Source organism: Leptopilina heterotoma, unplaced genomic scaffold (genome assembly GCF_015476425.1).
Source record: "Leptopilina heterotoma isolate Lh14 unplaced genomic scaffold, ASM1547642v1 Lhet_180, whole genome shotgun sequence".
Taxonomy (NCBI): domain Eukaryota; kingdom Metazoa; phylum Arthropoda; class Insecta; order Hymenoptera; family Figitidae; genus Leptopilina; species Leptopilina heterotoma.
In genome coordinates this window covers 2,518,439-2,530,569 of record NW_025110897.1, presented here as the reverse complement: position 1 = coordinate 2,530,569, position 12,131 = coordinate 2,518,439, and the positions used below count along the sequence as shown (strand labels likewise).

General features: G+C 33.2%; 1 protein-coding gene across 1 annotated transcript; it reads left to right on the top strand.

The window, feature by feature from the left end:
• The first annotated feature begins 7,994 nt into the window (after positions 1–7,994).
• Positions 7,995–9,920, top strand: LOC122499990. Its single transcript, XM_043608618.1, has 3 exons — positions 7,995–8,179; positions 8,273–8,544; positions 9,713–9,920. Exons 1-3 carry the CDS (start codon positions 8,000–8,002, stop codon positions 9,918–9,920), a joined length of 660 nt encoding a protein of 219 aa, XP_043464553.1. The 5' UTR covers positions 7,995–7,999.
• Positions 9,921–12,131: the final 2,211 nt, after the last annotated feature.

Sequence of the window (12,131 nt, the reverse complement as noted above, 5' to 3'; positions counted from 1 at the left end):
TAACTTTTTAATTTTTTTTATAAGAAAATAAACAAATTCATTGTGAACGAGTAATGTTTAAAGAATATTGATTTTTTAAATTTGTAATTATGTGAAATTATTTTAGGTTAAAAAATTATTTTATTTATCATTGTTCAACTGAATAATTATGTTATTCAATTGTTTCAAATGCAATTTACTTTTAATTATTTTAGAATTTATAATAAATGCCATGTCATGAATTATTCATAAATAATATTATCATACTTACCTTTTGAATGCAATATTAAAAACTTAAATTAAACACTTTACAGAATAATACAAATTTGTATTTTAGAATTCTTTCATTCCGCCATCTACTGGAGGAAAGAACGTCGAAATTTGTTTTATGGTAACACTTTCATTTTATCGACCGAGCTCTTATGGTAAATGTGCACCACGTATTATCTACAAAGCAAATTACTCATTCTTCGTATGACACCCAAAAGCAAACTTTTTACTTTTTTCATTTATTTTTATTATAATTACAAAGTTAATTAGATATTTTTCGTTTTAAATGTGTTCTATATATCAATGGCTGTTAATTTTATACACTTTTAGGTATGAACAAAGTGAAATTACACGAGTATTTTTCAAATCACCGTGACAGTGTAAAATATCACCGGAGATGACTTCAACTTTAAATATTATTTTCACATTAATAATGAATATTTATTAATAAAGTGCTAATACAAATTTCTTCAATAAATTGTCCTCTTTCAATTTTTCTATTTTACTTTGTCTTTTTTTAATGTTTTACAGTTTTTATTTACTTTTCACCGTAAAATCACCGTTTAGTCGGTGACAATACAGTGATCTCAATCCGCAAGGGATTATGTAATAAATTTGATTCTTATTCACTCAGAGAAAAAGTTTATTTCACTTAACCAAACTGTTTAATTAACCTATTTTATTTGTCACGATAAAACAATTTTGTTGATTTAAATAAAAATTTGGATCAATTTAATAAATACGTAAAATTTGTTTGGTTATTGGAAAGAAATTTTTTATTTGAAGTTGTTTGTTTCATTTAACCAAATTTGTGTTTTGAATAGAGAATATTGTTGAGTTAAATACAATTTGTTCGACACAACACACAAATTTGTTTAGTTCAACCAAATCATTTTATTTGAGTGAAACAAAAATATTTGCTTGTCTCAAAAAGTACATTTGTGAATTTAAAAATGTCGATCTCACTTGTCTACAGTCCGCGTTCGCGTCAAATTCGTTAGTTAAATCGGTAAATCAAAGAAAAAAAATTATAAGTGTCGGTTGGTGTTCATTGTAAGATTTGCTGCATATTTAATTTGTACCAGTGAGAAAAATATTTACAAAAAGATTTTGTGAAGTTTTCAGTTGGTGGTTTCGAATAAACTTTTATCTGAGTGCACGTATAAAAATCATATAATATGTTTAATATAATATTTTAAATGTTTTTTTATAATTAAGTAATTTTATTTACATGAAGAAATATATAATATTTTACTTAGGTAATTGTTATTTATTTTCCTCTAATAATGTTTGAATTTCCTAATTTAATATTTTCTAGACATATTATTGGTTAATTTATGATTTATTATATGTATAATTTTAAAATATCAATAATTATATAATAAATTATAAATTAACCAATAATATGTACTAGAAAATATTAAATTAGGAAATTCAAATATTATTAGAGGAAAATAAATAACAAAATTAAGTAAACAAAAATATTTATTTAAATGAACCAAATACGTTAACTACACTGCAAAAACTGGTATCTCACTCGTGTCTTAAAATGAGTTGCTTTAAGTGTTTAAAGCATTGAGGTACAAAATCTGTTTTATATTGAGACATTTAATTTCATCTCGTGTCTCATTTTAAGACATTAAAGGTGTAATGATCATGATTTTAATTGCCAAAAGAATAGCTCGCCGGATGGAGTCCGGGTACTTGGTTTAGTTAATTTTAGCAAATTAGTCTTTAAATCTTTATCAAAACAGTATTTAAGTTTAGGACCGTATTATACTATCATTTAGAGTAAGGTGTACTCATTAATAAGGCATTAATTAAACCTTCGTAAGAAAGTATATTTTAGTAACAAATAAAAGAATAACAAAATATCATAAACAAAATAAATCGTAGAAATACTAGTAATAAAATATCGTTCGCTAATTTATTACCGAGAATAGTGACTCATATTAGTTTACCGTTTCACTATTGAACGTCTCACTTATTACGTATTTACCGAGTTCTACATACGTTGCGTTATTATATTTTACTAACGAGCTACGCTTTACTAGATTTAATTATTCCCGAAGTTAGTCATGAATTTACTTCCCGATTTTCATATTGAACGATTACATAGGTTGTGCACTCTAGTGGGGACGATTTCACAAAATAAAACTAGGGAGAAATCGTGTCGATTAAAAGCCAGTACGCTCGCTGACCCTCTTATCCAATAGGAAAATATACCGAAATAATTAAATCTCTGTTCAAGCTTCATCTTCCCCCAAGATGTACCTTGGGTTGAAGAATCTACCTAGTGCATCAACTCTGTGGAGGTCGAGTTGTACCTCTTCACCACAGGGTTGGTTCACAATGGCAAGAAAGGTGTGAGAATGGAGCGACGGAGTATCAAGGGGTGTTACTACTGCACAGTTGTACCTGAGTCTCGAGTACAGCTCCCTCTAGGAAGTGGTGCAAACTAGCAGCCCCAGTTGTACCTGAGATACCGCTTGCTCGCTCCAGGTAGAGAGAAAGAATTAGTGCAAGCTAGCAGCCCCAGTTGTACCTGAGATACCGCCTGCTTGCACCAGGTAGAAAGGAAAGAGAGAAAAGAAGGAGAGAGTTGTCGTCGATCTTCCTCGGAGCAAGCCCCGAGTCAGTTCGACGGCGAACTGAGGAAATTGTCCGTGCGAGCAAAGTATATAGAAGTCTAGTCGCTATCCAGGTAAGTTTCGCGGTGGGGAGCGTGACGTTGCCGTGACGCGCGGTATGTGCGCGGTGGCTACTCTCTTCGCGACTAGCAGGCTGAACGTGCTGTAGTATATATAGATATACTGTCTGTACGAAATATAATTTCTCACACTAGATTTTAAACGCTATCGTTACAAAGGTAACTCAATGCATATAAGACACGTAAAACGTCTTCTTAGTGTGAGACGGATACTCGAAACACATTTCGTGTCTCAAAATGCATTGCTAAATGTGTAAGACACTTTGAAACGTCTTAAAATGAGACACATATCTGTTTCAAATATGTGGACTAAGACATCTTATGTGTTTCAAATATGGGACAAAACGTCTCAAAATGAGACACTTGTTTTTGCAGTGTAAGACTATTTATTTGAATCAAACAAATCTTTTCTCTTGAAATAAACAAATTTTTTAGTTATATTAAATAAAATTTTTTGGTTAAGTGTAATAACCATTTGGTTAATACAAATAAACGTATTGGAAGAAATTATTTGGTTGAATCAAACAAACGTTTGGTTGACTGTATAGCAATGCATTTATTTGGTTGATTCAACCAAAATTTGGTTGTTTCGAACAAATTTTTTTCTGAGTGTTTGTTAATAAAATTTGTTTATAACAATTATTTAACTTTCTTTGAACATTACAAAAGTACTGCAAATGTTCAGATGTTTACAGTCTAGTAATTAAAAGCGATAAGCAACATTTTTACACTATTTACAAAATTTTATACACAAGTGTAATTTGTTATTTTTTTAAATTCTTTGTGTTGATTTATCTCCTTCACAAGATACGCACACTGGGGATGCGACACCCGGAGAATTTAAAGTGTGTTCTCCAAGCTGGAATAGGATATTATCTTTTGGAAAAATTATCTTATATATAGCGTACTACATCTATTTTGACAAAATAGTAGAGCTACACGGAGAGAAAAAGAAAGTTTTAACTGCTTTCTTTTGAGTCGTCATGCTAATTTTATGAAGTCAAGTAATGATAACCGGAGAGCCAGGCCGTTTTGACTTGACTCTCCTGTTGAGTCTTTAGTTTTCGTCAGTCAAAAAAAAAATTTACTACTGATATCGATCCAGCCATTGACACTACTTGAGGCAGCCAGGCCAAAACTGCCTGGCTGTCAAATTGTGCTGACTTGGGAATCAGAGGTTATGTTAACGCCTGTGTCGGTCAAGTAGTTTTAACCGGGGTCTCCGGTTGGTATAACTTTCTTTTTCTCTCCGTGTGTGCAAAATAATTCGAACCGAACTGATCGAATTTTTCCGCCTAGTTCGAATGTCGAAAATTCGACATTCGAGTTAGCTTAGTTCGAATGTCGAAAATTCGATATTCGAACTAGCCCAGTTCGGATGTCGAATATTCGACATTCGAGTTACTACAAAATTCGAACCGAACCGAGTTGTGTTCGGTTTTAGTACGCTAAAATGTCGAATTCTAAAATTCGACATTTCAGTCGCCCAGTTCGAATGTCGAATATTCGACATTCGACATTTCGGGGCCCCAAAACCGAACTAAAACTCGGTTCGGTTCGAATTTTGCACAGCTCCACAAAATAGGTTTCATAATGATTTATTGAATCTTAATAATTAAAAATAAGTTTTTTTAAATTACTGAAATTACCTTAAACCGAAAACTGGGCGTCAGCCAAACAGAAATTTTTCGCCGTCAACTTCATAAAGTTACATGTTCAATTTTTACGAATTTCAGATATTAGAGTAAAAAGCTAGAATGTGGGAGTTGCACACCCAGGGTGCGCTTTAAGGGTTAACACCCGAGCAAAACAAAGACAAGGTATAAACCAATAAGACACCATTCCTAGGATTTTCGGGACGAATTTGATGTCAAGTTGACAATTTGAAAGTTGGCAGCTATCAAACCAACTGTCAATTTTTAAAAAAGTAATTTACTTTTGATACACTGAGAAAAATAGAGTTTGAAAAACTGGGAGTCAATATTGAAAAAACTGGACTCAGTCCAGTAAAAGTACATTAATTCATTTCCATCAAGCATCTTAGGGTGTTGCGTATAGTGTATAGAGGGCCTTAGTTCCAAATGTCACTGTAAAGAGCATTGAAACACAGGCGAAGATTATAAGGCGCGCTGCAGTGTGCATAGTAGAGAAACTGGACTCAGTCCCCTACTTCGAAATTTTCACAATGAGGGAACGCAGGCGCGGAACCTGTCAAAATAAATGTCCGACGCGACGCGAAACGAGTGTTTCCTTTTATTCACTTCGTCAATTTTATATGAAAAAAACAATAACCAATCATTAAAAAAAAGAAAAATGTGTTAAATGCACTCTTTATATATTCATATTCCTTAATTCACAAGTTTTATTCTTCCCACATCTTCATACTTACAATTAACAACTAAATGCATCGGAAAATCTTACAATCATACGGGATTGAACACCTACCTAACCATACAACTAAATATACGCATATAATTATAAATCGCACGCTTTTACATTAAGCCTCTCGGCTACGCAATCGATGGGGAAAATTTCCTATTTAAGAAACATCCCTTACCAATGAAATAAATTAGATCATGCGTGAATTTTACTTTGTAATTAATGTGAGTATGGATGTCAACAATATTCATAATATTGAATAAATAATATTGTCAACTAGTTTAAATTTGATACGGTTATTAGAATTTAATAATAAATAAATAAAAAACATTAATTTTTTCGCCTTGAAACCTTTTTTAAGTTTGACCTCATGGTTATGTAACCATGTTACCTCATGGTAATTTAATGAACTTAACTGCACTGCATAATAGTTGAGAGTAGTAAGAGTAAGTGAAACGGTAAGATAAGTGAACGACCATTAGTGTGAGAGAGAGAGAGAGAATAACTTGTGGTTTTCGAGTAGGTATCTACTTTATGTGCACGGCATTCATTTTTCGAAAGAACTGGACTGAGTACTATTTGTTCAATATTCGCTTCTATTATTGACTTGTGTTTTGTACACTGCCGCGTTCTTTTAACAATTACATGAGAAAGTAATTTCTCATTCCAATTTTTTATACTCTTATTCCCTCTTAGACTATATAAACAGTCTTGTTTAAGCTGATGAATGGGATAACTTGTGTTGAGTCCCAAAGTGTTCAGCTATGAAACTTCTAATACTATAGTGTGTACCTGTCACATATTATTCTATAAAGGAGTACTACACTGACTGCATAAATCATTTTTCCATTTTTCTCCGTGTAAAAATGACTCTAAAAGGGATTTCGGCGTCGCTGATTAACTTATATGAACTCAATTTGACAGCTGTCAAAGAAACTGTCAACTTTTATTTAAAGTGATGTTGTGTTTGTCAAAGTGTCCTATAAAAGAGTTTCTACAGTTGCTGATAGCGAATTTGGTGTCCAATTGACAATTTGACAGTTATCAGCTGTCAAACCTACTATCAACACTTGTGAAAGTGATTTATGAAGAAAATGACCAAAAAGGGTTTTAAGGGTCGTAGATTACGAATTTAAACTCAACTGACATAAAGGTGATTTATTTTTATTAAAATGATCGCAAAGGAGATTTTGGGGTTGCTTATAATAAATTTAGTTCAAAATAACAATTTGACAGTTAATAGCTGTCAATCAAACTGCCAACTCTTATAAAAAGTGATTATCTTAAATTAAAAAATCTGTAAAATGGTTATTGTGGTCACTGATTACAAATTTGTCAATTACTCGCTTGATTCACATGGTGGGGGAACGCTTATGCTTATTCCACAAATTCGCGTCTGCGTCTCGCGTTTCTTACTTTTTTTTCTCTGTAGATGCAGCTTCGGACACCACTTTATCGCTAGCGACTTGCATCAACGCAACACGCACACGTTTTGTGTTCAAGAAAAGCACTCATGTGCGCGCTAAGTAATTCTAAAAAGCCTTTTACGGTAATTTTTATTAAGAACAAATAACTTTTATAAAAGTTGACAGATGGTTTGGCAGCTTTAAACTGTCAAATTGTCAATTGGACACGAAATTCGTAATCAGCAACTGTAAAAACTCTGTTATGGACACTTTGGCATAAACAAAGTCACTTTTTATAAAAGTTGACAGATTCTTTGACAGATGTCAACTGTCAATTTGAGTTCATATTTGCAATCAGCGTCCGCGAAAACCTTAAGAAACTTTATATTTCTTTTTCTTAACTTTTTTACTAATCGGGTAATGTAAGATACTTTTTCTTTACTTAGGCGCCATCTTAAAATTTTTGCGAATTTTTCAAAATTAGGACGATAATTGTATTTCTTGGTTAAAAAGACATCAGATGTGCTTCAAAAAATTTTGTTTGGCCCTAGCGTCGTTATGCATGAGCTAACCGAGTTTTTACAACAATTTTTCCTATTTGCATAAACTTTTTATTATTTTTTTATATTAAAAATTTTTGTTATAGTTTACTTTTATTTTTTTTTTGTACCTTGTCCGATTCCGAAGAAATCAAGTCAAACCCGGTAAGCGAATTCGGAACTTGTATATGCTATACAAGCCGAGCCCGTATTGCGCTTGTGAGAGATCTACGTAGGAATTGATTATAATAGATGCGAGAGCTATTGGCCAATACCCACAATATCAAAGCAAAATTTAACACATCATATGTATATGTCGCGACGCAAGAATAATTATTTCGAAGTCATTACAAAAAAAACTGAAACTGAAACTTTTCTAGAAAAAATGTCAAATTTTTTTCCGCATCCTCAATTCTTGAATAAATTTTGGAACAAATATTCTCCGTGTATAAGAAGTCTTGTCAAAGTCAACCACTAGACGGTTGATCGGACTGAAAATATTCGACGGTAGTATCTGTATAATTATACTTCTATTTTGCAAATCGACAGATTAGAAATAGATGCAATATATGCCTAGGACATCCCAGAGATATCTCTAACATCCCAATATCTCAGATATTTTCAGATCATTTCCCTTTGAAAGTTTTATTGAATCTTAACCATTTTAATGTTTAAATATAGGTTCAGCATTTTTTCCTAATAAGTCGTATTATCGCATGGGATTTTTAAGTACAATGATGTTTAGTCTTTTGATGTATAATTATTATTCAGCCAGTATAATTTCCTCACGTTTGAATGAACCTCTTAACAAAATGAATGATTCACTTTATTCACTATCAAAAAGTGATATGAAATTAGCATCGGAACATCAAATTTACCTTGAGTATTTTCTGCAGGTAACAAGTTAAAAGTAGTATTAAGTCACTTATAATTATTTTTATAGATATTTTACAATTAGTACATGATAATTTATAATTTACGACTTATAGGGAACCGATTGGGAGACAAAAACTTTCTATAGAAATAAATGGTTAAAAATTCCTGAACTACAGCGGTATTTATTGCCAAGAGAAGGAATAAATCTAGTACAACAAGGAAAGATAGCTTACCACACAGATCCCATAGTTGGATATCCTCTAATCGGAAAATTATTTGATAATCAAGAAATTTGTGAACTAACCGAAGTGCATCTTGTACCACCAACTGAATTTTGTTTCTTCGTTAGTAGGAATGGGACATTTTTTGAAATTTCAAAAATTGCGTAAGTATTCTCACAAATTTAATAAAGTTTAACAAAAATTAATTTAAAAATGTAAATATCGATTTTTAATAACTTTTTACCTAAATTGTAAAAATTTCATTAAGAGAACTGTTTTGTTAAGAATTGTTAAATAATCGAATTTTTTTTAAAAATATTTTTTAGTATCATAAAATTACTATCCCAAAACATTTCTTAAGAAATATGAATAAATGTTTATTGAAATTTCTAACCCAAAAGAAGCACGTAAATTTACTCACCCAGTAAGAAGCGAGGAATTGAAAAGGATTGAAATAATTCAAACTCTGTATGGTGTAGTAGAAATTATCCAATACTTTTGAATGCCATTTCTGTCCAATACTTTTCTATACCATGATAGGACCACGTTTCGTCTAAAAATGAATGCTATTCAATTTTGTTTGTAATTGTTAACAAAGACAAAATTTTTTTCTGAATGCTTTCCAATCCCATCCGAAATTATTACAGCCTGTCATTACATCACTTTTAAATTTTTCATTGGAACCGCGTTTCTGCATACATTCAAGCAATCTTCTGGATTTTTGTAATTTATAAAATACATACATTGGCAGATTTTGTAAAAAGTGTTTGTGTTCAAAGAAAAACTTGCTGAAAAATTGATTGTTTACCAATTTTACGTCATTTAAACGAGTCAGGGCCGTTATTCTGTTAGACAATAAATCATAACCTAAAAATTTCAGAGACCTTTAAACACTTTTAACCCTCTTAACTGATAATTTAATAATTATTCCTTTTTAAAATAGCAAATAAAGTCATGAGTGCAGTTATTTGAAAGTAATTGAACATTCTATGCAATGTCAACAATATTAGTATTATATTATAATACTATATTTGTATGAGCATTTGAAAGAATTGAAATTGTAAACTTTCAACTACTGTCACGGAATTCAGAAGCATAGAACAGAAATGGAATTCAAAAGGATAGAATTTTTTTAATGCTTCTTAATCTTTGCTTTCTTACTGGGCACCCTCTTAAGAGTGAGCCCTAAACTTGAATCTTGTTTTAAAAATTGTTGTTTGACGTCAATTCAATTGTACATTGTAAGTTCTATTGGTTTTTAGTAAGGAAAACAATAGTTTCATCCATTTTTTGATAAATTAAAAAAATGTTAATTAATTTTTGAATTCACAGATTAGTTAAGATGTTTGAAGTGGGAATACGACAAAGACAGGTAAATAGATGGTCAGCACGGAAACCTCTTTGCAGGAAGGATATTATGTCTATCAACAGCGTTACAATATATGAAGTAGCATTTGCATTAATTTTATTAATAACCGGAATTGCTTTTTCTATGATAATATGTGGTTTTGAATACCTATCATTCATTCGAAGAGAATGAAAACAAGAAATGTAATAAGTGAATTAAAAATACCAACGATAATATATTTTGAACGTAGCGTGCATACTATTATACATACAAATTCATATATACTCTTCCGTCGGAAATTGTCGGTTCCATCAACCGATGTGAATAAAAAACACAGCTCCACTAAAATCACAGTATCTTATACAAAAATTGGAAGAGAAGCAGGCGCAAAACGCCTACATCTAGGGTTTCGTTGCATTTAAAAAGAAAATCCTGTTTTGGTTATCATAAACCATTGTGGTTAAGACTGACTGACTGATTTGGGATCTATAGTGCCCCAAATTTAGGATCTATAGTGCCCCAAATTTGGGATCTATAATGCCCCAAATTTGGGAACTATAGTGCCCCAAATTACGACGGACAGACGGACGGACGGACGCCAAAGTGAAACTATAAGGCTTTCGGCCATGGGCCACGAAACCCTAAAAATGGAGATACCTTCAGGGCACTGAGGCATCCTTATAGGATGTCTGTTCCGTTCGAAAAACACATAGACATCCTGAGCATATCCTAAGGACGTCATAAAAATATTTCATATCTCAGTGCCTACTGAATAGACACTTAAATACTACGGATATGGCAAGCTTATATAATTTTGTGTTACATAAGCTTCGAATCCTTTTAATGTTTCAAAGTCGTAGTTTTTTTTATAATTTATTGAACCGAATACTCAATGATCGTTCGACACACACTGAAAACTCTTAAGAGCGAACGGCTAGTTTTACCCCGCTCTTGGGAGTTTGTCCTTGAACGGCCGGGAGAGGTTAGAATCTATAAACACACAGGGCCGTACGCGTATATTTGTCCCTTTCAATTTTTTCCAAAGCGTGACGCACACAGGGCGCGAACATCACGGATCACTTTAACTGTAGGCTCCTGCTTGTAGATTTCAGTTTCTGAACCCGCCCATTTTTCTCCCTCCGTCTGTTTACCGTGCCTCACCCCTATTTCGCTCTTCGGAATACCGCTCTTCGGTGTTTCCAGTGTACTTAGCTCCTTGCTTAACCCTCCATCCGTCGCATGGTGAGAATTTCCCTCACCCAGTTTCTTTTTTTATTTATAACTTTTAAAATACAAAAAATTATAATTTTATATTCTCATTACCTTTCACAACACTCTTCTTCTTTACATTAAAACAATTTTTGTGTTTTTTTATATTTTAATTTCTTTGTTATTGAATTTGAAAACAGCAAAAAGTTAATTTTACTGCCAATAGGTTGTTTAGAAATTCTAATGAACATTCAAAAAAAAATTTAGCATTTTAGAACAAGTTTGGACTAATTTATGAGGGTGAGAATTTCTCTCACCTTCAACGGATCGCGTTACAAAAAAAGGTGCGACGGATGGAGGGTTAAAGCAGGTTCTACATGGGATGCCCGACACGACAAGACGTGCCCCCTCTGCTCCATCTACCAAATGCTTTTCCCTCATCACGTAGGAAAAGTTGGTATTGGAGAGGGGGCCCGTTTCACGTGTCGGGTATCCCATGTAGAACCTGCTTAAAGTTGAGTCTACATTGGATGAACGCGAACGTTGCCGTGCTGACGTCACCCATTTGAATAGCATGGGTGACGTCAGACGTTCGCGTACACGTTCACGTTCGCGTACCATGGAATGTAGACTCTACTAAAAGTCGGTTCTACAATGAGCACGGTCGTTCGTGTTCGCTGTCGTGAACGTGTACGTGCTCCACGCTAAACTATATGGAGTCGGTTCTACAATGAGCACGGTTGTTCGTGTTCGCTATCGTGAACGTGTACGTGCTCCACGCTAAACTATATGGAACGCGTACACGTTCACGACAGCGAACACGAACGACCGTGCTCATTGTAGAACCGACTTGGAACGCGTACACGTTCACGACAGCGAACACGAACGACCGTGCTCATTGTAGAACCGACTTAAGGGTCTTTACCGAGCGCGCCGGGCCGTTCCGCAACGACTACCTGTGTCTGATGGCTACCTGTTGGTCAGAAACTGCTCAGATGATGATGATACAAATACAGAAGGATGTCTATATGATGCTTTAATTACTGATTAATGGTAAACATTTTTTCATAGGTACCGTCAACAGGGGTAATTATGGAACATCACCCACACAGCACATGATATTTCCTTAATATTTCACTGAAAGATTGAAATATTTCAGTGCAAGGTTCTTGAAATATTGCTGCAAATTAAAAA